General features: G+C 50.0%; 1 protein-coding gene across 4 annotated transcripts in view; it reads left to right on the forward strand.

Annotated features, from left to right (window-relative positions):
• Window positions 1-23,606, forward strand: part of UCK2 (uridine-cytidine kinase 2) — a 40,456-nt gene extending 16,850 nt beyond the window's left edge. For 3 of the 4 annotated variants that reach the window (XM_027823592.3, XM_043521553.1, XM_007061179.4), the window contains 6 exons: window positions 6,872-7,031; window positions 8,138-8,234; window positions 9,058-9,200; window positions 16,002-16,099; window positions 19,796-19,844; window positions 20,549-23,606. In XM_027823592.3, the coding sequence (XP_027679393.1) occupies window positions 6,872-7,031; window positions 8,138-8,234; window positions 9,058-9,200; window positions 16,002-16,099; window positions 19,796-19,844; window positions 20,549-20,688 (687 nt within the window). In that variant the 3' untranslated portion in view covers window positions 20,689-23,606. Of the gene's footprint in view, window positions 1-6,871; window positions 7,032-8,137; window positions 8,235-9,057; window positions 9,201-16,001; window positions 16,100-17,352; window positions 17,545-19,795; window positions 19,845-20,548 lie in introns of all 4 variants that reach the window. The other variant, XR_005226371.2, reaches the window with a different exon arrangement.
• Window positions 23,607-27,129: the final 3,523 nt, after the last annotated feature.

A 27,129-nucleotide genomic window follows, 5' to 3' on the forward strand; every position in this document is an offset into this window, starting at 1 on the left:
CCAGACCACTAAAGGAGTTTTTATGTCTCTTCCTAATGGCGTTCTCTTGTGTATGGTACTGGGGATTTGTGCCCTTCAAATGAAGGGCATGCTTCCCAATGCTATAGGAGTTTCTGTTCCTGTTGTGCAGGGGAACTTATGACCTCTGTGTCTCTAGTCTTTCCTCCTCCTCAGAATCTTCCTTTCAAGCCAGTGGCTGAAGTTTTCCCACCAGGGCACCATTGGTTTGTGTCTGTCAGAAGCAGCTTTGCAGAGAGGGACTGGATCTTTTCTCTACATAACCAGCTTTTTGGCAGGATGGGATCCTATTTTTCAAGTATTTTAGACTCCTACTCTTTCTTCTCCCCCCTCTCTCCCCCCCCCCAAAAAAAAAAAAAAAGAGTGGGTATGGAGAGAGGAAACACTATTGTATTTCAGGAACAGGTGAGGGTTTTAATGGGTGGGGCTGGAGAGATTTAACTCTTTCCCTGCTGTATTGGCTGAAATGCAACAAGCTCTTTATGGTGCTGGAGAATTGAGGAAGTGAACCTGTGCTGTCTCATTTCACTGTCCAAGCTAAATGAAGAAAGTGGCTGCATTAATGGGTGAAGGGAGAGTGTGTGTGTGTGTGTGAAACAAGATCCAGTTGTTAAACTACCCCAGATTGGTGACTATCCACAGGGAGAGAGATGTGGAACTCCTTTCCCAAGAAGAAAAGGAGTACTTGTGGCACCTTAGAGACTAACCAGTTTATTTGAGCATGAGCTTTCGTGAGCTACGTGAGCTGTAGCTCACGAAAGCTCATGCTCAAATAAACTGGTTAGTCTCTAAGGTGCCACAAGTACTCCTTTTCTTTTTACGAATACAGACTAACACGGCTGTTACTCTGAATCCTTTCCCAAGAGTCACTCTTTGAAAGCTAAACCCAAACCCCTGTGAAGCTTGGCTGTTTCTTTCCCCACTGCTGCTGTCACACAGGTAGTTCTACTTGAGGACCGGTTTCAGAGTAGCAGCCGTGTTAGTCTGTATTCGCAAAAAGAAAAGGAGAACTTGTGGCACCTTAGACACTAACAAATTTATTTGAGCATAAGCTTTCGTGAGCTACAGCTCACTTCATCGGATGCATTCAGTGGAAAATACAGTGGGGAGCTTATGCTCAAATAAATTTGTTAGTCTCTAATGTGCCACAAGTACTCCTTTTCTTTTAAGGGTGAAGATCAGAGCATGTGCGAGCTGCATTTGCCTTCCAGCAGCCTGCTTCTATCAGGCACCAGAAGTGATGGCTGCACAGTGCGGGCCAAGGAGCCTACTCTATTTTTCTTAATGGATTTTAAGGGTTGTCAGAAACAATGGGGGAGGTATCCATGAGGATTTCCTACTCTCTAGTCAGAAAAGATAGACACAGATGCTACCCTCCAGCTCCAACTATTGCAGCAAGGCCTCCAAAATGACATGTGCCTCTCCCACATAACAGACCGATTCAGCTCCAAGACAGCCTGAGCCTCCAGCTGTGCAGAGCTCTGGTCCAACCCTGAACTTCAGGCTCTTGTGGATCAAAGCAAACCAAGACTTCCACGCATGAACGATGCTTCAAAAGGAGGGAACTGGGACAGCTCAGAATGCAGTGGGGTGGAGCTGGAAGGAGCCACAAGTACTCCTTTTCTTTTTGCGAATACAGACTAACACGGCTGTTACTCTGAAACCACCCTTAAAAGGTCAGTTGAAGAGAAATGGGTGTGGGGTGGGCCCCGCATTCCACCCTCAATCTTCTAAACAATGATAAAGGTGGAGGCGTGGCTATTTTGTCCCTCAATCACGGGCCACACTTCACAACTAATGTTTAACTTTGTGCTGCTGAATGCAGGGGTGCCTTGTGAGCTGATTGCAAAGGGAGTGAATAATCCCACTAAAGGAAGAGATGGAGAGCATCTGACAGCATGTCCCCAGAACTCCTCCACTTCCAGTGCCAGAGCATAGCTGAACAGATGAATCCTCAAAGACTCCATTCCCTATGTGTCTTACCATGTTCTGTAGGGTCAGCAGGCCAGGCAAGAGCCAATTATTGCTTGAACACAGGCCAGAAGTTACCCCTCAGTGTTCCTTTGCCATGACATCAGTTATCTCTCTCGCTTCCTGGAGTGGGGAGATTAACTGAGCCTGGAACTTTCTTCCTGTGTCTGTCTCCAGCTATGGGAATCTGATCTCCCCCCACCTGCATCAGTTGGGCAAATAGTCTCTGACTACAATGGAGCTACACTGACTGACACCAGCTCAGGCTCTGCCCCTGTGTAAGACAGAGAGGGCTAATTCACAAATGAAAAAGCCATGGGAAATTTGCAAGAAGAACCCTAAGGGCTTGCTGGCTGATGGCTCTGCCCATAGCACATTGCTGACTCCCGACAGTGATTCTCAGAGTTGGAATGTCAATATTGATGGGCAGCAATCTAGCTAGGAGAGATAGAACAGGAAGAGGAGGTGGTGATCTGTGTCAAGTGTTTATGAAAGCAGTGGGATACAGCTTGATAAGTCAGCGTGCGATGTTGAAATGGTGCTGGGGAAGGAGGCAAGGAATGGGAAAACAAGGGAGAGGTGATGGCAAGCAACTCATGATGGTTGGAGTCAGGAAACACTCTGTCCTACTCTGTGTGTGTGTGTGTGTGTGTGTGTGAGATTATATATAATCTAAGTGAATATCCAATGATAAGATCTACAGGAATTAAATATCCTGCTTCTGGGTGTCAGCTGCCTATTGCAGAGGTCAGGAAGGGATGCCACCTATAAAGCACAATTGGCCAACAGAATCATTAAGTGAGGTGGGAGTGGGTTGTATAGCTACCTGTGTGCTCTCTCGACACCTACCCCAATTAAATTAGCTCCTCTCTTACTGGATGCTCTGTTTTTGTTTCTTTTCTGAGCCTGAATTTCTTCACTTTTCATAATAAAAACACAAAACCCAAAGTTTCCCAAATGCTGCTGTTCTAGCTGAGCTCTGGGGAACTCCAGAAATTAGCTCGCTCTATATACGGGGAGGCTGAGCTTCAGACACTTAAGTGGTGACTCCTATCTTGGCTTCTTGCAACCTCTGCCGCAGGGGCGGGGGTGGCTGGACTAGTGAATTAGAGCTCTGCAGGCCAGAGTCTGGTGAGGAGGGTAGCTCTGCCAGCCCCTGGACTCTGATGAGGTGAGGGCTGAGCTGCCCACAGAACAGTTCAAACAGCCCACCTTTCTAGAACTGAACCACTTATAAGCTGTTTATCCATTCACTCTGTACAGCTCCTGTGGCTAGAGAGTCCTCCAAGCACTGGCCCATAGTGCACTGCTCATAGCAGAAGGGGTCCATCTGGACTTGGAGGGGGAATGGACATGGGGCTGTCAAATCTTCTCATCTGTTCTCCAACTGAAGGTCCCCCCCACCCCCACCCACCCCGACAAACTTTCCTCCCATTGGTCTCTGATGATGCCTCTGGCTCCAACTCCACCTCCTGAGCCAACAATCCAACTGTGGAACATCTGACTTAAGATTTGGGGGGGAGTTGTAGGCTGCAGCCTGGCCACGGGGCATTTTTAGGTGTGGATGTTAATGCTGAGAAGCTCCACTAATGCCCCTCTTTGCTGCTCTAACGCACTTGGAGCTGGCTATCCAACTGGCATTTCCAGCTGGCACTCCAGAGTGGAATTTCTGGCTCAGAGTGCATAGCTGGAAGCAGGGGCATATTTGTGACTTAAGGGTGGGAATGGAAATGTGGGGACGTGGATGGGAGGGAGGTCCATCTGGGAAGCAGAGAAGGGAATGTTGGCTGGCAAACTAGGAGGCTAGCTGAATCACTGGTGGGACGAGTGGAGCAATAGCTCCTGTTTGTTCCTCAGTTTCTGAGGCCCGCAAGCCAATGCAGTGTGTTTTGGTACATTGTGGAATAGGCACCCAGAATGCCTTGCCTAACGAACTGCCTTAGGCAAGCACTAGTGTGGTTACATGGCTACCTAAACAGGTGAAGTTTGCCAGGCATCGGCCCGCTTTCTGTAACTAATCTAAGTTCAAAATGGTCAGGGCTCCAGTGAGGCAACCTGCTAGTGACACAGCTAAGTGCTGCTGTATGGGACTGAGGCCGCAACTTAAAGTTAAGGAGTACTTGTGGCACCTTAGAGACTAACAAATTTAGTTGAGCATGAGCTTTCGTGAGCTACAGCTCACTTCATCGGATGCATTCAGTGGAAAATACAGTGTGGAGATTTATATACACACAGAACATGAAACAAGGGGTGTTACCATACACACTGTAACAAGAGAGTGATCACTTAAGGTGAGCTATTACCAGCAGGAAAGCGGGGAGGAGGGGAACCTTTTGTAGTGATGATCAGGGTGGGCCATTTCCAGCAGTTGACAAGAATGTCTGAGGAACAGTGGAGGGGGAGGGGGGGAATAAACATGGGGGAAATAGTTTTATTTGTGTAATGACCCATCCACTCCCAGTCTCTATTCAAGCCTAAGTTAATTGTATCCAGTTTGCAAATTAATTCCAATTCAGCAGTCTCTCGTTGGAGTCTGTTTTTGAAGTTTTTTTGTTGAAGAATTGCAACTTTTAGGTCTGTAATCAAGTGACCAAAGAGATTGAAGTGTTGTCCGACTGGTTTTTGAATGTTATAATTCTTGACGTCTGATTTGTGTCCATTTATTCTTTTACGTAGAGACTGTCCAGTTTGGCCAATATACATGGCAAAGGGGCGTTGCTGGCACATGATGGCATATATCACATTGGTAGATGTGCAGGTGAACGAGCCTCTGATAGTGTGGCTGATGTGATTAGGCCCTATGATGGTGCCCCCTGATAGATATGTGGACACAGTTGGCAACGGGCTTTGTTGCAAGGATAGGTTCCTGGGTTAGTGGTTCTGTTGTGTGGTTGCTGGTGAGTATTTGCTTCAGGTTGGGGGACTGTCTGTAAGCAAGGACTGGCCTTTTCTCCCAAGATCTGTGAGAGTGATAGGTCGTCCTTCAGGATAGGTTGTAGATCCTTGATGATGCGTTGGAGAGGTTTTAGTTGGGGGCTGAAGGTGATGGCTAGTGGCATTCTGTTATTTTCTTTGTTTTGCCTGTCCTGTAATAGGTGACTTCTGGGTACTCTTCTGGCTCTGTCACTCTGTTTCTTCACTTCAGCAGGTGGGTATTGTAGTTGTAAGAATGCTTGATAAACACTATGATAGTTTATGAAACCCATTATTTCATGTTCTCTATGTATATAAATCTCCCCACTGTATTTTCTACTGAATGAATCCAATGAAGTGAGCTGTAGCTCACGAAAGCTTAGGCTCAAATAAATTGGTTAGTCTCTAAGGTGCCACAAGTACTCCTTTTCTTTTTGTGAATACAGACTAACACGGCTGCTACTCTGAAACTTAAAGTTAGGGGCCACCTTTTTTCCCCAGAGGTGCTTTGCTGTTGCAGCTCCCAGGGACTTCAGTGTATGTATGATGGGGTCCAGTGCAGCTCTCCTCTCTGTCCTGGTAGTTCAGTTTTAAATCTTCAAACCAGTTCAGAGTAAAGTTCCTCCTCTCTCACCCATACTCTGCCACCTCCTTACTTCCCTCTGTTCCGATGCTCCCGTGCCACTTGCCTCCCTGTTGAGTCAGTTGGGAAGCAGCGGTAGGGATGGAGCTGGGGAAGGCTTCCACCAGCCACGTGTCTGCTCCCCCACCTGTTGGGACCCTCCCCAGACTAGCTTAATCTACCATCCAAACAATCTGAGCTTGGGCACCCAAAAGGGTGATTTCAGACATCTTCTCTACAGAACAGGTTGGGATCCCCAGCAGCTTCTCCCTGAAACCCGTCCCCAACTGCATGGCTCTTCATTCTGGTCTGCTCTCTCTGTTAGTGTGAAAGTGTGAGATGTCAGCCAGAGCCACAGACCAAGCTGCTCATTCAACAGTTCCCTTAGCCTCTGTGCCAAGAGGCACCAGGATGTGCTTTCTGCTGCTCCTCCAAGCCCTGCTTGCTGCTGCAGAACTCTCGGAGAAAGGCCCTCCTGTTTTCTGGCCAGTGCAGAATGAGCTACTTTCCATTGGGCTTTATTTAGGGTGTTAAAACAACTTCTGTACAGCTTTTTCTCCCCTCCAACTTCCCCAGTCAGAGCCTGATTTCTCCCCTCGCTGGCGTAACAGAGTTCAGCAGACTTCTCTGTGTGAGCGAGGGGAGAATAGAGCTTGTTGGCTTCTGTCCCACAAACACCACTCCTGGAGCCAGTTTGAGTGCAGCTCCTGAGCCTCTACTGCTCCTTGTAGGCCTCCTCAGCTGCTCTTTAGTGAGGGCGGACCCTGAGTCACATTGGCTGTCACTGCTGCTAATGGGAACCCCATGGGCGACAGTGCAAGTGACCTGGATCAGGCTGGCTTCATGCTACTGCCTGTGGAAAGCTCAGAGCAGCCCCTGGAGCTACTCTCAGAATGGGGGACAAGATAGGCTGGAGCAAGAGTAGGATAGTGGAGACTTATGACAGCTAGGAGGTTTTGAGCTGGTTGGGAGAACAGGTCTGGGACACAGAGAGAGAGAGCCCCTTCTCCCTCCCAGCAGTTAGAAGGCACATGGGGAAGTGAGAGGGCAGGTGGCTTCACACCTATTAGCTAAATAAATGAGCAATAGGCCACAAAACAATACCCTTAGAAAAGGATCCAGGGGCAGCACTCAGATGGCTTTGGGATGTCTCAAGAGGACAGATGAGCTCTCTGCTCCTTGGCTAAGGAGCAAAGCATCAGATGAGGATGGGAATGTCTCTCGCCTGAGCCTGCAGCCTCCTGCTCCCCACCAACCAAGACCTCAGTCTGCAGGTCTCCTGCTCAGAGTAGTCTCCATTTGCATCACTCTCTTCTTTCATTTTCCCCCTTGCTACGTCGCCTGAAGTCCTCAGTCTGTGCCAGAATCGTCCAGCTACTGGGCCAGAACGAGGTGGATTATCGCCAGAAGCAGGTGGTGATACTGAGCCAAGACAGCTTCTATCGGGTCCTTACCTCTGAGCAGAAGTCCAAGGCACTCAAGGGCCAGTTCAACTTTGACCACCCAGGTGAATGGAGCCTGATCTTTGGGAGGAGGTTTTGGGCTGTGGTAGGGCTTCAGTTACACCTCTCCTGATCTGAGTCGTTCCTTTAATTCCACTGGCACAGAACCTCTTGGTAATGCCGGGGACCCAGCTTCTTGCCCCACTGCATTAAAGGGGGTGGACGGGTAGTGATGCAGTGCATTGGCTTGCTTGGGACCAGCTGCCATAGAATCATAGAATATCAGGGTTGGAAGGGACCCCAGAAGGTCATCTAGTCCAACCCCCATATCCTGCTCAGGTTCCTAGTGCAATGATCCTGGGTCTTGTCCTTATCCCAAGAGGATGGTTGCACCATCCTATAACATTTATTTCCACTTCTGCATCTGATTTCATCCTGAAGATCCTAAAGTGCTCTGCAGACTATATGCAAACCGCACCTCTGAAAAGCAGCCACCTGTGGGTTGACATGCTCAGCGCACTGCCCAGCCGGAGGGAATACTCTGCCCAAGGAGAGTAGTGTTTAAAACATCTCCTCCTTAAAGGCTGGGATTTTAAGCCTTACCCCAGCTGAGGTCACCTACTGAGCAGGATAACAAACTAGGACTAAACAAACTAGGTCTAAATACAAAGGAAGCCCAATTCCTGTTACTATAACAGAGACTTTTTCAACTGCTTAATGGGCTGGTGGGAAATTCCAGAACCGCCTCACCCAAAACTCAGCTGCCTTGGGCAGCGGGCTGCCTTGCTAACAGAGCCCTTTCTGTGAAGCTGTGGGAGGGAGCTGTTCAGGGATAAAAGGCTGCTCTAGTCTCTGAGGGGCTGGGGTTCAGGAGGAGATTCACTCTTTTTAGTCTTGGCTTTAAACAAAATCAGTACAAAGATTGTATTGATCTTCCAGGGCTGGATCCTCAGCTGGTGTAAAGCAGCATAGTCCCACTGATTTCAGTGGAGTTCTGCCTCTTTCCACCAGCGGGGGATCTAGCCCAATAGCACTCAGACCTTGAGGCAGCATGCACCTGCCTCCGCTCCTCCATGTCTAGCTCAGCAGGGACTCTGTCTAGGTTGAAATACCATGATGTATGGGGGCAGAGGTTGGCAGGCAGCCTTCATAACAGCTTGTCTCTCCTCAGATGCCTTTGACAACGAGCTCATCGTCAAAACGCTCAAAGAGATCATGGAAGGGAAGACAGTCCAGATTCCTGTCTATGACTTTGTTTCCCATTCCAGGTAAGAGACTACTCCTGCCTTGCTCTGCACCTGTTGCTCTGATTCGGGAGTGTGGGATGCAGCTCTGTCCATCCTCATTTGCAGCACCCTCCCTCCCTGACACTCCAGGCAATGATCTCTTGAGCACAAACTACCAATATGGGGTATTTCTGGAGAAGGTGTCTTTTATTTTGCCAGCTCTTGTATGCACTGTATATTGCCCAAATGCTTGAGCTGAATAGTCCACACCAAAAAGGTTACAAGGGTTACAAAGTCAAGCACTCAACCTGCATTGTGGCATTTTTTTTTATTTTTTATTTATCCACTCAACCTAAATTCTGTGTGTGTTACAGTACAATCACATGCTATTTCCCACAGGACCTCTGCTTCATAAAGTGCTCAGGGAATGCACCAAGGTTGCATAGTGAATGGGGCTGTCGTCTGCACGACACTTGCTTCCTTCACTGGAGAAACTGGAAGGGGTGTCTGTTCCTGTGGGTGGGTCCCTGAGCGTGATTGATTAGTTTGACTCTTGCATACAGCAGCTGCCTGGAGGAAATGAGCATGCACTTGGTGGCAGTGAGGGGGATGGTCTAGCCTGCTCCCTCCTTTCACCATATTTTAGGGAGGAGTGTCCATAACCTTTGGATTCCCTGGTTAAGCTTTGCCGTACTGGGATGGGGCAGAGTGGTGAAAGCTGAGTCACAGAGGTGACATCTTTCCCAGAGTTTGTGTCAGTGAGGCATAGAGCCAAGAAACCGTCATCCCCAACACTCCTCCCATCAGGGAAGCTCTTCCTCTTGCTCTGCATCTTGTTCTGACATGCCTTTCTCATGCGTGGCAGGAAGGAGGAGACAGTGACTGTGTACCCAGCTGATGTGGTCCTCTTTGAGGGCATCCTGGCCTTCTACACCCAGGAGGTCCGGGACCTCTTCCGGATGAAGCTATTTGTGGACACTGATGCAGACACCCGGCTGTCCCGCAGAGGTGAGGGTGCATCGCTAGCCAGGTAGAAAGATGCTACTTGGTGCATAACTGACTTGGGAGCTTGCTTCTGTGAGACATTGCAGGCAAAGATTCTGAAGCAGGATTGGTCTGTTGGATTGATGGAAGGATATCTTCTGTGACTCCTAACTAGACAGAAATGGCAAGGGCACTTGGCCTTCATGGTCCAGGGTATTAGATCAACCCCCAGGTGGCATCAGGAAGCTCTTGCCCTGTATCCCAAGTAGTATTAGGTTGTGTGGGTTTTATGCTTCCCGAAGCAACTGGCTTTGGCGAACATGAGTGACAGGATTCCAGACTAGATGTTCAGTTCTGTTGTGGCAGCTCCATTCAGTGCAGACAGCTGGAGTGCCAGTTGTCCGCCAGTCCTGGGGTGCCAAAAGCAGCGGTACAGCAAACTGGTTTAAAGACTAGTTCCAAGTCCATGTCTGTCGTGTAGGAGAGGGCATGGCAGGTGGGGATAGGCTGTGTAAGCTCAGGGAGTGACTGCAGGAAGGGAGAGTCTCTGCAGATACTTCTCGTGCTCTGGGTGGATAAGGGCCTGTCTCTAAGGGCCTACACTAACAGTCTCTCCTGATAATATGGTGGCTAATGCCACTGCATCCTGAAACTCCTCACATGCCTAGTGCTGGTTGGGAGCAGAGGGCTTGGGGGTCACTTCCAAAATTGCTTTGCTTGGGTGGGATATTTTCTGGGAGCTGAAGGGCCTGCCTGGCAGGATTCCCCTGGCCCAGTCGGTTCTGGCTATGAGCGCTGGCCAAGAACTGACAGTGTGGCGGCCATTGCATGGCAGTTCAGGGTTGGGAATGGGGGCACGTAGAATTTGGGAAGCCAAGGGCTTATGACACTGGATTATCTTTCTTAGCTACCCGTAGAACTTGGGGAGTAATAGGCGTATTTAACACTAACGTATCTCCCTGGAGCCCTGTTGCCACTTCTGTCCGTAGACAACCACTGCCACTCTGATAGTAATGCTAATGGCAAGAGCTGGCCTGCTGTGGAGGCTGGACTCTGATGGGGCAGTGGAACGACTCGGGGTTGGGAGAGGTCATGTGTTTTCCAATTGGGATGAAGCAGGCAGGTCAGTTGCGTGCTCTGGTTACCATATTGCCAGTCTCTGGAGTTGAGGAAACTCCTTCCCCCCACCCCACCCTTCTGACCCGTGCAGTACCACTGAGAGCCTCGGCAATACCAGAACCTGGCTCCAAGCACATACAGCACAACATCACATGGAGTTGCAGTACTGTGTGTGGTGGGCTGCTCCCACTGCGGTCAGCCCTCTTCGCTCTTAGCATCCTGGCTTAGTATCGACAGTCTGGGCTGACTCTGGATGGGTTACATTAAGAACAGCTATACTCTGTCAGACCAATGGTCCATCTAGCCCGGTATCCTGTCTTCCAGCAGTGGCCTGTTTCAGAGGGAATGGACAGGACAGGGCAATATTTGAGTGATCCATCCTCTGTCATCCACTCCAAGCTTCTGGCAGTCAGAGGCTAAGGACACCCAGAGCATCGCATTGCATCCCTGATCATCTTGGCTAATAACCATTGATGGATCATCTCTAGTTCTTTTTTGAACCCCGTTATACTTTTTGGCCTTCACCACATCCCATGGCAATAAGTTCTACAGGTTGACCATACGTTGTTTGAAGACGTACTTCCTTATAATTGTCTCAAACCTGCTGCCTATTTCCATTATCGGTGACCCCTGGTTCTTGTGTTATGTGAAGGAGTAAATAACCCTTCCTTATTCACTTCTCCACACCAGTCATGATTTTATAGACTGCTATCCTATCTCGCCTTAGTAGTCTCTTTTCCAAGCTGAACAGTCCCAGTCTTTTTAATCGCTCCTCATATGGAAGATGTTCCATACCCCTAATGGTTTTTGTTGCCTTCTCTGTACCTTTTCCAATTCAATACATCTTTTTTTGAGATGGGCAACCAGAACTGCATGTAGTATTCAAAGTGTGGGCGTACCAGAGATTAATATAGTGTTGCCATGATATTTACAGTCTTATTATCTGTCCCTTTGCTCATGGTTCCTAATATTCGGTTATCTTTTTTGACTGCTGCTGAATATTGAGTGGATGTTTTCAGAGAACTATCCACAATGACTCCGAGATCTTTCTTGGGTGGTAACAGCTAATTTAGATCCCAATATATTGGAAAGCTCTAATCCCAACTATACATACAATGTGTATTTGCTTTTATCAACATTGAATTTCATCTGCCGTTTTGTCTCCCAGTTTTGTGAGTTCCCTTTGTAACTCTTCGCAGTATGCTTTGGGCTTAACTATCTTGAGTAATTTTGTATTGTCTATAAATTTTACCACCTCACTGTTTATCCCTTTTTCCACATCACTTATGAATATATTAAACAGCACTGGTCCCAGTAGAGGTCCCTGGAGGACTCTAACTTACCTCTTTCCAGTCTGAAAACTGACCATTGATTCCTATCTTGTAACCAGTTACTGCTCCATGAGAGGACCTCCCCTCTCATCCCATGACTGCTTACTTTGCTTATGAGTCTTTGGTGAGGGACCTTATCAAAGAGGAGTTGAGATAGTTGCCCCTTCAGAAGGGGATTTCCTTCAAACTGATCCAGACCGATGACTTGAAGAGCCCAATATGCACAACTCACAACCTGAGCCTTATTGTACTAGGACTCCAGTCCCTTGGTATCGTTCCCAACCCTCTACCTTGGCAATGCTTGATGTGGGGCTGCTGGCCATAGGTTGTGGAGGTGAGCTCTGCTTGAACTGCTCCAGAAGCTGAGCAGGGCTCTTGCACAGCTCCTAGTCTTCTTGAAGGTCTTGATTGGAGCAAGCACTGCATGTAGGAAGCAGAAGACTGGCTACCACATGTGCACTCAGCGGAGGCTGGGCATTATAGAGCAAAAAAGGACCACGGGTAGCACGGGTCTGTGGCTGGTGGTGCAGGGTGGTGAAGAGGCCTGGTTTAGCATTAACTACAAAACACAAGTTGCCGTGTTGCAGCGTGGCATTGGGGAAATGCAGACAAACTGGTACTGCTGTCACACTCATTGCTTCCTGGCCACCCTGGAGAAAAGGCAAGAAAGTGAGTGTGTGTGTGTGTGTGTGTGTGTGTGTGTCAGACTGGACCTGGGCTGAAGACTTGATGCCATGTGTTGCATTTTGTAAGAGCTGACGGCCTGAGCCAGCTGCTGCAGGTGCTGTGTTGCAAATTTAAGGCCTTAAAACCAACTGTTTGCTAGGATACCTCTTCGCGTAGTGTAGGGAGGACTTTGGCACCACAGGGTCTATGAGAGATTATGGGATCTCATCTACTGGCAAATGCTGGTCGAGGTGGTTTTTGGTTGTTTTTTTTTTTTGTTTTTGTTTTGTTTTTTATTAAATCCACCTAAGGAATTTAGAGACACCTTTAATAGGAGATGTCTTTAAATCCCCTGTTCTTAGAAGCTTGTATAAATTACGGTTTCCCAGAGGGCGTGAAAATGCCCCCAAACAATGATATTTTAAATAGTTTTGTCTTAAGACTATATTTTGTTTGTAAAATTCATTGTGCATTCACACTGTCATTCATGCTTTTTCTAAAGATGTCATGAGTTTTCTAAAGATGTGCTTTACACAGGGCCCTATCTATGCAGCCCTGGAAATCTCAGCCGAGGTGTCTGAGTATAGACAAAACAGGACACCAGAGCAGAACTCCATTAAGGGACTCTAGGGAAGGCCCACCCAGCATGAGTGGGTGTCTCTGTAGAATTCCAGAGATGTGTTCATCCTGTGTCTGAGATGGGATTTCAGTGCTGGCTGAGAAAGCTAGAGCCAAGATTCTCCAGGGTGCCTGCCACTGTCAAGCCAACGTTACTGTCTCGTCAGTAGGGGGGATGTTGCCATTCCTGATAAACGCTACTTTTTTTTTTACACCCATCTGTCTCTTCTGTGCTCAGCCCTCTGCTTCCACGTGACTCATTCAGGGAAGTCACAGTACAGTCACTGCGGGGATGGGAGGGAGAACTAGCAGGTTGTAAACCCTGCATACAGACCTTACAAAAGGAGTCTCCCTTACTCAGTGGTCATGATATTGGGGATCTAGGATTTGCCATCTGTCCAGTTGCGTCTCTCACCTCTGCAGATGGCCTGTGTCTCATGTCCCAAGGGAAGGTGAAAATCACCTGCACTTGGCTGACAATACAGTGCTTTATATAGGCTCATTGTAAACCTGCCTGACCACTGTGGCAATCGGCTTATGCCCTGAAGCATGAGATTTGGTTACGTTTATCTTAGTACGTGATTTCTAATGTCATTGGTCTTAAAATTATCCAATCCCTTATTAAGATCCAGCTGTAGTTCTTCCTGGTGCTAGGAACTGAGAAATGGCCCTCAGCCCAATGATAGCAACTGAGAAATGAACCCCCCTCCCAGCACCACCACCTCAATGAAGAAACTGAGCCAGCTGATATGGAAAGACCTCTCTATTGATCGCTGAGGTGGGTGTGTCAGTGGGGCTTATAGGTCTTGGCTAATAGAGCCCTGGAAGCAAGAAATCTTAAGTGATGAACAGACAGCCCCTAAAGACAGCGATCCTCAAATCGGTGCTCAATTACCCTCTTCCAGCCCTTGCCATAGGTGAAGGTCAGTGACTGGGAACTGTTGTGTTCATTCTCTTTTTCCCCCCGTCCCCAGCTTCTAAAGCCCTGCAGTATGGTTGGCTGGAGACCAGCCGGCCCATCGGAGAGCAGCTCCCTCCCTGTTCAAGGGACCGGACTCCTTCCTTTTTTTGGGAGGATTGACCACCCAGAGGGTTTCCGTGTTCCCTTTCATAGGCATTGTGGAAAGCGCTAGTCACAGCCTTGTTTCTCTCCTTCCCTAACTAATGACCAAGAATGTACCCATCTCAACCAGTAATGGGATGTGGGGGGAGAGTCGATGGCCTGTGTTTCACAGAAAGCCAGAGCCAGTGACTAATGGTCCTTTCTGGCTGTAACCTCTGAACTGCAGAAACTAGGCAGAATGATGTAATGGGATCTGGCTACTGAGTCGTAGCCCACTCATAGGCATTACTGTAATTGAATGTTACTGTGGGAACCAGAGCCCAGAATCCTGGATTAGCACAGGCTGGAGCAGTAAACTTGGGACTTTGGTTTTTGTAAATTGCATCATGCTCTTTCTGCTAAGAGTGGTTCTGCTGCCAGGTTGCAGAACTGGCCAGCTGCTCCAGATACTGCCCTTTGCAATGAGGCTGATCATCTCCCATCAGTCAACAGGAGTCTCTCCAGGGACTCTGATGGAAGATGCATCAGGCCTGATCTGATCTTTGCCAGCCCTCCTTGGTCTCATGTGTATATCAGGCTTTCTGGATGGGTGCAAATCCTGGGTCAGCAAAGCATACAGACCACTAGAAATAAAAGACTAGCCATAGCAGCAGGTAAAGCCCAATCCCTGGGGGGAGGAGCCTTGTGGAAACAGAATTGGAGCCTCCCCTGGCGTCTTGGACACTTTACCTACCTATCCTGAGGGTGCCGCACTTCCTCAGAGTATCACAGCTGACACTATAGTAAGTCTAAGGGTGCTGGACTCCCTGCAGCTGTAACCCGTATGCTGAAGTACCCGGCATGTGCGGCAGAAGTGCCTTCTCTCTCTTCTTCCCCCCCCCCCCCCCCCCGCCCCCAAGTCTGGGAGGCAGGAGCGGTGGGGGGGCACTTTGGGGGGCCCCACAGGCCCAGAGTGGCCCAGGGGATTAGTAGAGGGCCAGGAGCAGCCTGCTCCATTTCCCTTGCCCCGGCCCCAGCTGTGTCGCTCAGGAAAGGGGGCTTGGGGGAAGGGGTTCTTCCCCCCGCACTCACTGGCAGCAGCGGGAAGCGGAGTAGCCCGGCCCCAGCCAGCTCGACTCCGACAGCTCCCAGGCACCAGTGAGAGCGGGGGACTGTCTTTTTTTTTTTTTTTTTTTTTCCCCAACATCCCGCACTCACCGGTGGCAGGAAGCAGAGTGCCGCAGCTGGGAGCTGGCGGAGTAGAGCGGGCTGGGACCGGGTTGCTCCGCTTCCCACCACTGCCAGTGAGCTCGGGGTCGCTGGGGGAAGAGGTGGAATGGGGGCAGGCCGGGGGCAGAGCAGGGGGAAGGGTAAGAGGTGGGGTGAAGGGAGTTGTCCCTAGGGGGGGCATGGGGCCCCCAACGGCCCTGCCCCTTGCAGTGGGCGCAACCCGCGGGGGGGCCGGCCAAGGGATAGGGCTGGTCATGGGGCTGGAGCTGCCACGTATGCAGCACGCAGCTGCCTAGGGCACCATGAAATTTGGGGCAATTTGATGCCCCAAATTTCATGGTGCCCTATGCAGCTGCATATGCCTAAGGACGGCCCTGATTGAGGGGTATTCACAGATCTGTGCGAGGGGCCTACGACTGGAATACCAGGGGGCTGCAGGTCAGGATTGAGGGGCATCAGCAGAGCTGTGTGGGGACCCCAGTAATGCAGTAGCATCAGGGCCATAGGCTGGGACTGGTGTATTGGGAGAACTCTGGAGGCAGGACTGGAATGTTGTGAGTTGAAGTTCACTGATAGACATGGAAGGGGGGAACATGCGCAGCCCCCTGCTCCATGTTGTCTGGCTCAGGCCTGTAATATCAGCCCCCTGCTATCGGGAGCTCTTGCAACCAAATGGCATTAAACTGCGAGCCATCAAGCCTGCCTGCCTGAGGTGTGGCCTGAAGAGGCCTGTGCTTGGAAAGGGGCCTGTCTGGGAAACAGGGGCGGGGATGCATTGACCTATGCAATTGGCTCCTGATTGCCTTGTTTTTCTCCTAGTGTTACGGGACATCAGCGAGCGAGGCCGGGACCTTGAGCAGATCTTGTCTCAGTACATTACCTTCGTCAAACCAGCCTTTGAGGAATTCTGCTTGCCAGTGAGTGAGAAAAACAACCACCCCGCGAGCTGGCTGGGAGCTCTCTCTTCTCACTGGGGCCTGCCCTACCATGCAGCCGTGTCACTTTGCTCAGGACAGCACCAGCCTGGACAGTGTGCATTCTCTCCCTGCAGGCACAGATGGCTGCATGGCAGGACATGGTGTCTGTTGCTCTCAATGGTCACTTCCCTGTGGCTGGAATTTCCAGCTGGATACAGCAGCAGCAGGGGAAGTCCCTACTTGTGGGTGAAGCCCCAGTGGCTAACAGGCTGTCCTGGGTGAGCTGGGAGACAGCTAGTGCTCACGCCTTCTGGTTGGCCCATAAGGAGGGGCAGGAGACTGAGCTCTGTGGTGCAGGTCTTGGCCTGGGTTCACCCTTCTGGCTGGCTACAAAGCCAATGAAGAGCTTGCTGGGTGCCAGCTGTGGATTCCTGGAATCAGAAGTGAAGTGACTTCAGTGGAGATGGTTTTGGCTCCCAGGAAAGGCAGAGGGAGAGTGGAGGGGGCGGGGCCTGGGAGGTGAACACAAGGAGCCCACATTGCCAGTCTGTGTGTGGTAGTATCTACAGGCCTGGAACAAAGATCAGGGCCCCCTTGCACTAGGCACTGGCCATGAGCCTAGTAAAAGACAGACCCTGCCCCACAGAGCACATCTAAGCACCACGGACCAGGAAGGATTTTTATCCCCTTCTTGCACATGGGGAAAGTGAGACACTGAGGTGGAGTGACTTGCCCAAGGTCGCAAGTCAGTCAGGGCAGAGGTGGGAATAGAACCCAGAACTCCTGACTTAGTCAAGTGCCTTAACCATTTGACCACCCTCCTTCTTAACTGTTTTTTCTTTCCTATTCCCAGCACTGCACTTCCTTTTGCTCAAGCCAGGGAGGGAAAGGGTGGGACAGGGCCTTGCTTTGCTCCACGCAGAGAGCTGCATTAGTGCGTCCCTTCGGGATGCAAGGCCTGGTTAAGGACGCCCTGAGACAGTCCAGGGTTGGACCTTCCTTCCCGGCTATCTGCTGTCCCACACAGTCGTCATTGGCTTCTGGGAGACGTGGAGTGGAGCAGACCTGTCATGGGAGCCAAGTCTAGCTCCCTCCTCGATAGGATCAGGGGAGGGTGTAGAGGCCTGGCAGGAAGGGTAGGTAGTCGGCTGCAGAAAGGAGGCAAGAAACTGTATTCTAGCCACCTTGGCGCACTCCTCTCCTGACCATGGATCCCCAGCAAAATTGCTACTGCTGCCCTTGTCTGCTTCCAGAATCGGCTGATGGTCCTGCAGGGAGAGGAGTGCACAACAGAGGTGGCAGCAACATCTCTTCTCCTCCTGCCCCGGTGATTCCTGCCTCTGTCTGATCTGCACCCCCTGCTCCAAGCTCCTGGCTCAAGGGGCAGCTATTCTACTTGCATGCAGTGCAGGACAGACAACCTGGTGTAAACGCTGGCAATCCTGGTACTGATCTCCTAACTAGCTCCGGGTCAGATGGGCTGGGAGGGAATCCCCATGACTGGAATCTGACAGATCCTCAGCTATGCAATGTTCTTGTTGTCATGTCAGTCCCAGGATCATAGAGAGACAAGGTTGGGAAGGTAATGTCTTTTATTGGACCATCTTCTGTTGAGGAGACACAAACTTTTGAGCCACAAAGAGCTCTTCGGGTGTGGGAAAGGTAGGGAGAGTGTCGCAACTAAACAGAAGAGCGAACAGGTTGTTTAGCATAAGCAGTTAGTGTACATTATCTGTTGGATCTTGTATGTAGCTGTTACGCTCAGAGTACCTTTCCCAGACCTGAAGAAGAAAGAACTGTGTGTGGCTCAAAAGCTTGTCTCCCTCACTAGCAGAAGTTGGTCCAATAAACAATATTACATTCCTCCACCTTGTCTTAGCGTTGCCAGTGTAGACTAGTCCTAAAGTGCTGCCGTGGCAGCGCTTTAACGTTGCTTGTGTAGTCACAGCAGAGCGCTGGGAGACAGGTCTCCCAGCGCTCTTTTTAAAACCACCTCCACAAGGGGCGTAGCTCCCAGCGCTGAAACTTGCTGCGCTCAAGGGGGTGTTTTTTCACACCCCTGAGCGAGAAAGTTGCAGCGCTGTAAAGTGCCAGTGTAGACCAGCCCTAAGAGCCAGAGCTAGGCCGTACTGGGCTCCCATAACTGCCATTATCTAAAGCCATGAATAATGTAGCAGTTTGTGGAGAGAGGCTATTCCCACAGCCTGGCCACCGCCTCTGGGAGCTCTCAGGGTCTGGCTGTGCAGGGCAGATTCTGCAGCAGCGACAACAATTAAATGCTTGGCCCAGTACTCTGGTTTTGTGGCTGTCCTAAACATACAGCTGAGGGTAGCATAAAGTCCCTCCTTTACTTGTAAAGGGTTAAGAAGCTCAGATAACCTGGTTGGCACCTGACCAAAAGGACTAATAAGGGAAGAAGATACTTTCAAATCTATGGGGGGAAGGTTTTTGTTTTGTGCTCCTTGTTGTCTCTCCAAGACAAAGAAAGAGACCAAGCAAGTAATCCAGCTCCTACTGAATGATACATCTAAAATTACAGAAATAGTAAGTAATAGCAAGGAAATGCGTTAGAGTATCTTTTTTGTTTTTAGCTTGTGAATTTTCCCTATGCTAAGAGGAATGTTTGTTTTTTGTAACTTTAAAGTTTTGCCGAGAGGGGAATCCTCTGTGTTTTAAATCTTACTACCCTGTAAAATGACCTTCCATCCTGATTTTACAGAGGTGCTTCTTTTATTTTTTTTTCTTTATTATAAAGTTCTGTTTTTAAGAATCTGATTGGGTTTTTAGTGTCCCTAAAAACCCAAGGGTCTGGTCTGTGCTTATCTTGTTTACTCTCAAGCCTCCCCAGGAAAGGAGGGTGAAGGGGCTTGGGCGGGATATTTTGGAGAAACATGAACTCCAAGTGGTCCTTTTCCTAAATCTTTGTCTAACTCACTTGGTGGTGGTAGCAATACCATCCAAGGACAAGGAAGAATTTGTGCCTTGGGGAAGTCTTTAACTAGAGTTCAGAGTGGGGAGGGAACCCTAGAGTTCAGAGTGGGGAGGGAACCCTGACAGTGGCCGATAGCAGTGCCGTGTGGGTGGCTTCACTGTGCTCCAGGCTAAATGCCAAGGCGGGGATGAAGCTGGCATTGGCCTTGTGGGGGAGGAAGGTGTGAGCCAGCAAACAGTGGGATGCTACATCGTTAACCTTCCAGAAGGGTGGTGTAAGCAACACTGAAATCCCATCCAAACAAACTAGTTGGCAGCCTCTCCCCACAAACTCCCTGTGCAACTCAGTCTTGTCAACTCCTGTGACCCTTATTGTGAGTCTGGTGATCTTTGGTGGGATGTTTATTTTGAAGCACCAGCTTCCGGAGTCACGAGATTCTCACCTGATCACAATTTCTACTATTGAAACTTTGTAGCCTCCATCGTTGTGGAGAAAAGCATGAAAACGTGCTCAGAGCGTAGCCTAAAGCTCAAACGAGAGGGCAAATGAAAAGAAGCCAGAGTGTGGTTTTGTGTTGTGTTGTTTTTTTTTTTTTTTTTAAACGTCCCATGGTGGGGTGGCTGAGGTGGGGAGGGGGGGGGAGGGGTTGGCACTGCTGGACTCTGGTATGAAATCTTCAGAGATATAAATGAATGAAAATACTTCAGCACTCGGTCAGTTACACGCTCTGGTCTCCTCTGTAACACTGCGCTCTCTTCTCACAGACCAAGAAGTATGCTGACGTGATCATCCCCAGGGGGGCAGATAATGAAGGTGAGCAGTGATGCTCCTCCTTAATGGACGGGGAGGCTTCATGTGGGAAAACTGACTAATGGGGCCATGGCTGCTCTTGGGCATGTGGACATGAATGGCTCCTGCGGGGCTGTGGTTAGATGGGAGCCAGTGTGGCTCCTAGCAAGGTGATGAGTCCCATATCTGGCTTTCAAGGTCAGTTACAGTCTGCAGACGTGGTTGGAGGAGGTGCTCTCCCATGGGAAACTGCTAGATGCTCCCTGTCGCTGTATGGGTGGGCTGGCAGGCTGCAGCTTAACGCGTGAACCGGAGTACAAGAGGCAATAACTCAGCGTAGCATGGGACCCCCTCTGTATCCTGCAGCATGAACCCCTTCTGGAGGAAGACCTGTTAAGGTGAAGGGGGCTTTTAGTAGGTCTAAAGTACATATGCTCGGATAGTCCCATTAGAGAGGAAGAGCCAGCTCCTCACTGCTGTGATCAGTGTCACTCCACTGACGGGTGGCTCCTCTCTGGCTGCGGGAGAGGATGAGGCGCTGCCTGCATGCGGGAAGCTATCACTCAGTGACTTGGCTGGTGTCACTGTTCCCTGCAGTGCTGACAGCCTGGCACTCCCGGGCATGTGTCCCACTGCATTGCAAAGGGAGCTGGGAGTGGCCCCATTTCTGTAGCTCGGGACTTATTTATACTGTACAATCTAACCCCATCTGTTTCCCGCACACCCAGTGGCCATAAACCTGATCGTGCAGCACATCCAGGACATTCTGAACGGAGGACACAGTAAACGCCAGATCAACAGCTGCCTGAACGGCTACACCACTCCATGCCAGAGGCAGCCTTCTGAGTCAAGTAGCCGGCCACACTGACCCCAGGCCTTGGGGTGAGGTTGGGGGTGGATGGTGGTTGGGCTCTGCTGCAGCTGATTTGTCCGTACTGTGTCCAGTCACCCCTCCTCCCCCGCCCCCAGCCTCCCGATATTTAAGTAACTAGATGGAGACACATGCCTTTAATTTTGTATCTTGGAAATGAGAGAGGAGCATCTGGATACCCATAATCTCAGATGCCGCTGGGGATGCCTACCGCTGGCTTCGCTCAGTAACCACTCCGGCACGGAACTGGCTATCAATACAGAATTGCTCTATTTTTGTGTAAAAAGAACAATGTAAAACTACTTGCCATAAGGTATTTGCCAGGCTTGGTATTGCTGAGGGCAGCTGGGACAAGGGAGCGGGGCGGGGAGAGAAGCACATGGGTGCTGCTGGTGTGGGGAACTGGTAAGTGTGGGAGGGGGAAACTGTACCAAAGGCTTCAAACTAGGTGACCAAGCGGCCTAGGAACCAGAAGCAGCCACCCCATGGCTGGGGCGCGTGCGTGGCAGGCTCGGTGTGGCGCATACTGTGATGTTTTTGCTCTTGGCCTGCGTGGCTGTGTGTGGCCACACAGCTGCTGTGCCTATTCTGCAGGAGGGTGCTGGGTTTGGTTGGCAGGGAGGGGTGGAGTAGGGGAGAACAATGGCTGAAACCTCTGCTGCCCTTTCCTACTCTGCTTTCCCTCCCCTATCCCTGCAAGCTGCCTGCCTTGCCCAGGCTCCCCAGCGCTCCTGCCTGAGTCACTCAGCACTGCCCCTCCCGCAGCTGACTTCCTGCTGGCTGTGGTTTTGGGGCTGGAGTGATTCATCCCACAAAGAACTGGCTGGGGGGTGGGGAGGGGGTGGATTTTGAAGGGATGAAATTCTGGGCTTGACTATTAACAGCCACTGGCCCATCTGATTCTTCCCACACATCTGGGTGTCAAGAGCACCTCGCCCCTGTCTGGCTACAAGTGACTGGGGGCTATCCCCAGCTGCCTGGAGTTTGTTAGTGGGGGAGGCCTGGGGCCATGGGTGGGGCAATATGATAGATGTCAGTGTGCTCTAGCACCACCCCTTGGCCAGCTGCTGAAATAGCAAGAGCGCCAGGCGAGAGCTCGGCGGTGCCTGTTTAGTGTGTGGGGTTGGGGGTGGGAGGGAAACGTGCTTGCTGTCTGAAGGGGGCCTTGCTCCTCTGCGAGTGGGGTTTGAGCTGAAGCTCTGCTTACAGCATCTCTGAAGCTGCTCCCCAGAGCAGCCCCTCCCAGAAAGCCCTGCAGCGTAATGCTATGCCAGGGCACTGCAGCGTTGGCACGGGGGGGGGCGTGGCCTGTGAAGAGCCTAGTGCTGCTGGCACTCTGGGGCCACCCAAGAGCAAGCCTCTCTGAGACTGGAACCTCTGCCCCTAGAGAAGCCCGGCCCCATGCCCAAGTTCTACTTGAAGCTACCAGGGCAAACCACTGAGTGCCTTGGCTGGGATTTGGGCCAGAGGATCAGACTGTCTCCATGCTCTCCAGACTGCTACCTGCTTTCTTTGCCAGCTGGTGGGATCTTCTCCCCGCTGGTGCTGGGCAAAGCAACGTCTTTTTTCAGGATCCTTGAATTAGCATTGGGCTTGCTGTTCGCTCAGAGCCCCCTGGGCACGTGCCCCCTCTATCCCCATTACTAGAGAAGCAAAGGGCTGAGCAGTCACTGCTATTGGGAGTATGGTAGAGGGCAGGTCTAGAGGGGCCATCCTGACTGGGCTGGGGTGTTAGCCCCCCAAATTACTTCAGAATTGGCTTGGTTGAGGATCTGAGCTGGATTGGACCTGGAGCAAGTTCTCTGCTCCTCTAGAAGGTGCTAAACCCACATGTGCCTGTGTTCAGGCCCCAGCCTGCCAGTATTGCCTTGGGAGACAGTATCCAGAAGCACTTGCTCTTTTCCCAGAGCTCTGCAGAGACCAAAGCCATGACAGTTCATTCCCAGGGGCAGGTGGCCGTGCAGGCTGAGTGTGACTGTGCCATGATGTGGTACAGACTATGGGACTTCATCAATTTAGTGCCACTGCCCAGTGCTGCAGCTGTCAGGCACAGCTGTGCTTGAGGGGCTGTCACTGCAGTGATAAGGACCCCCCAAGAGCCCCCATGGGGGGGAGGGATGGTTCTTGATGGGGAAGGAGCAGCACTGGAAAGGGTCTCTTAAGAACTGAGGAATCCCGCAGTGCTAACCTTCTCATGTCCCATTGAGCTCTGTGCTGTGGCTTCTGCCCTCAAGCCTGCTGGTGCTTTGCTCTCCTTTTCCCTAAGCAGCTCCCTGCGTGGGACCGGGTGGCTTCCTAGGGGGCTCACTGTCTGCTTTATGAGCTGTGTTCAGAACCAGGCTCCTGTGCTTTGGGGTGAGCCTTCAAACCTCAGGCTTATTCTTGCCCCTCTGTGGCCATCTGGAGTCCTGCGAGGCTGCTGCCTGGTCCTGTTCTTGGGCTAACTAATAAGGAATAACCTAGAGGCCTGGCTTCTTAGAGAAAAGAGTTGCTTATTCACCTTCTGCTGGCTCTTCCCTCCCTTCCAACTGAACAGGGATGAAAGAAGTAGCAGTGTGTGTTAGGCTCTCTGAGACCCCAAGGGGATAAAGAAGGGAATAGATGCCCCAAGTCAGCACTGCCAGGGGCAAAACCATTCCCTCTCCTATGGTGGGATGCGGAAGCCCTTCTCCCCTCCACCCTGTCCAGAAACCCCCCAACCAACTCCTGAGGCATGGCAATCTCCCTACTCCTGAGACCCAGTGACGCCTGGGTTGCCCCAGGAGGGCCAGAGGCCAGCCCTTAGGTGACAAGTGGCTGGAGCCCTACAGAGGGGGAGAGGTTTCCAGGGGCTGGAGGCTCCACCTGAGTGGGGTGGCTTTCAAGACTGATGTACTGTTCTGCCCTTCCCTGTAAATAAAGATGAAATAACTGGATACTGGTGCTTCTTGTCTCCTCTGTTAAGGTGATTGCCAGCTGGGTGGTCCAGGCTTGGGCCTGCACTGTCTCTCCCTGTTTTCTGCTCTGTAGGGGAGAGCCTGCCCCTATGTCCCTGGAGCTAAAACCCCATCTGCAGGTGCTGTTCTATCTAAACTCTCATGCTGAAAAATCATGGTTGTGGACTGACAGCTGGCTGACGCACTAGAGCAGGGTGTCCACCACCCCGCCTGGAGGGTGGATTTAATTAGCAGCTGTGAGGGATTCTGCAGAGTCAGAGCTTTTGGGCTTGTCTACACTGGCAATTTACAGCGCTGCAACTTTCTCATTCAGTGTGAAAAAACACACCCCTTAGTGCAGCAAGTTTCAGCGCTGCAAAGCGCCAGTGTAGACAGTGTCCCAGCGCTGGGAGCCACGCCCCTCGTGGAGGTGTTGTTTTTTTTTTTTTTAAGTGTGCTGTGCCATGACCACACAAGACATATTAAAGCACTGCCATGGCAGCACTTTAGCGTTGCCAGTGTAGATTAGCCCTTTGGTTGGTTGGTTTTTTTGGTTTACAGCCAGGGAGAACCTTCCACATGCAGCTCTGTCCTAGTCCAGCAGCTCAGCAATTTGGAGAATGGTCTGCAGCCATAGCCTAATAATGGCACTTTAAAGAGCAGATTTCCCACATGGTTTAGGGGACCAATTGTGTACCTGACTTGCGTGCACCGCTGCAGCTTGTGCAATCGCAGTAGCCCTAAAAGTATGGTTCCTAACTCAAAGTCCTATGGCCTGTGTTATGCAGGAGTTCAGACCAGATGACCCCGGTAACCTGCTGGCCCGGGAACCTATGTAATACTGCTCACTGCATGATGCTTTAGTAACTAAAAATTAAGTCCCTGTGTATTGTAAGGCTGTTTTGTCCAGGCTCCTTGGGCTATGTGGGTTGGCTCTTTGTATACCTCACCTGTATTTTAATACACTTTAACCTCACCATGTGGAAGAGGTCAAACTCTCCTACCCTGGCCTTCTTCTCCAGGCAGAGATTTCCCTAGGGTGCTACACCCACCCCCGAATTCCCTCCCACCCCACTCCCCCAGTTACATGCAGTGTTGCCAATTTAGTTGTTGGTTGGAAATTTGAATTGAAAATGAAACAATACACGCTTTAAAAGCATATACAGTATATGAGAATACTTGTACCTGAGAAAGCATAATGGGTTTGAAAAGTATGAACAAAGACTAGCTTCTTCAGACAGCTGTTATTTATGACAATATCGGCACATTTGTTTCAGCTATTTTGGCCCACCTAACAATTTCAAATTATTATTTATAAGCAAGGTCTGAATGAGCTCTCCCCTGACAGCTAGCCATGAGCCAGTGGAGGGTGGAAAGGCTTCAGGACCAGACTGCATTTACATGAACACACCTACTCTGCCTGGGTATGCAGCAGACAGAGCTGTGCTGCCCAAGTGATCAATTTGGGCTGGTGGTGGGTTACAAGTCACTTAAGTATTAAATATCAGGGGGTAGCCGTGTTAGTCTGTATCCACAAAAACAACAAGGAGTCCGGTGGCACCTTAAAGACTAACAGATTTATTTGGGCATAAGCTTTCATGGGTAAAAAAAAAACCACTTCTTCAGATGCATCTGAAGTGTTTTTTTACCCACCGGCTTCCTTGTTGTTTTTAAGTATTAAATGTGGGGGTCATGAAATGTTATCCACATTGTAGGAGGAAAAGGAAGCAGAACTGTACTCAGCCTGACTGAATGAGGGGGTCTCCTTCAGTGCTTATTTTGTGCTAAGGCTTGCAGGGCTGAGCCCCAGCATCTCTAGGCTTGGCAGTTTATAGCCCTGAGACCTCGGGGCTTGTCACATCAGTTATGAATGTAACAAACTTGCTTGAACCCCAGCACCTCTTTCATTACAAATTAAGCACTCGTCACCCTCAACTGAACTGCACTCGCTAAGCAGGGGGTTTGGATGCCACATCCTAGGGAAGAGAGAGAGGGTGGGGCACAGGTGTTTTGCTTGGTTGTGGGCTCTGCCTAAGAGTCAAAGGCACTATTTGATCTGCCCCTCTCTCCTATTGAGAGAGAGAGAGATGATTAGGCTTCATTACTGACCACTAGAGCTGAAATCCGTGATGATCAGTCTAAGTGCTTAGGCCTGCTGTGGGACAGCATTTCTGTGGAAGAGACAACCCAGCCTGCACTAGCAGCGAGGCTCCCGCACTGAGAGCTGAAATCACTGAGAGCTGGGTGGACCCTCGAGAGCCCAATTCGCAGAGGTCTCAGTGGCAGCAGAAGGTGACAATGTAGGGCCACTGGGGACGGAGCAGTAGAGTGAACAGTGGCACTACAAACAACAGCAGCCAGAGCACTGGACTATGTTTTAGTGACTTGGCTCCAGAATGCTAGATTTGTGACTGGAAAACTTATATAAATGTTTCCTAGTAGGCCATGATTTTTAAAATGCATTATTTGCCAAAGTAGTCATATCACATCATTGCTATCTCAAGAGGTCATTAACTAGGGGAGTTTCTGTCATAAACTTTTTTATGATTATTTTTATGTAAGAATGGCCATATTGGGTCAGACCAATGGTCCATCTATCCTAGTATCCTGTCTTCTGACAGTGATTATTCCAGGTGCTTCAGAGGAATGAACAGAACAGGGAATCATCGAGTGATCCGTCCCCTGTCATCTACTCCCAGGTTCTGGCGAACAGAGACTAGGGTCGAGACACTCAGAGCATAGTGTTGCATCCCTGCCCATCCTGGCTAATAGTCATTGGAGGACCTAACCTCCATGAACTTACCTAGTTCTTTTTTAAACCCTGTTATAATTTTGGCCTTCATAACATCCCTGGCAAAAAGTTCCATGGGGGACTCTGCGTTGTGTGAAGAAATATTTCCTTTTGGTTGTTTTAAACTTGCTGCATATTAATTTCATTAGGTGACCCCTGGTTCTTGTGTTAAGTGAAGGGGTAATAAAACTTCCTTATCCATTTTCTCTACAGCAGTCAAGATTTTATAAGCCTCTATCATACCCCTCTTAGCTGTCGCTTTTCCAAGCTGAAAAGTTTCAGTTGTCTTACTTTCTCCTCATATGGAATCTGTTCCATACCCCTAATAATTTTTATTGCCCTTCTCTGTACCTTTTCCAATTTCAATATATCTTTTTTTGAGATGGGGTGACCAGAACTGTACACAGTATTCAAGATGTGGGCATCTCATGGATTTATATAGTAAAAGTGGAGGGGCTTGGTTTGCCAGACTGATCACCTAAGCCAATATTGACAACCTATTGAAAAGGCTGCAAAACACCATGCCTTTGGACTGCATCAACATGCAGAAAGCCTTATAAACCAGTCACTGTCAAAGCTAGTTTTAGAAGAACTTAATGAGGCTGTTAAGAATCCTGGAGACACAACTCAGTTCATGTGAACCAACATGGCTGTTGCATGGTACTTTCTATTTAAGCAAGAGATACCACACACTACAAACTGGAGGCCAATGTTAAGTGCATTGTCACTTGT

This window comes from Chelonia mydas, chromosome 8 (genome assembly GCF_015237465.2).
Source record: "Chelonia mydas isolate rCheMyd1 chromosome 8, rCheMyd1.pri.v2, whole genome shotgun sequence".
NCBI classification, from domain to species: Eukaryota; Metazoa; Chordata; order Testudines; family Cheloniidae; genus Chelonia; species Chelonia mydas.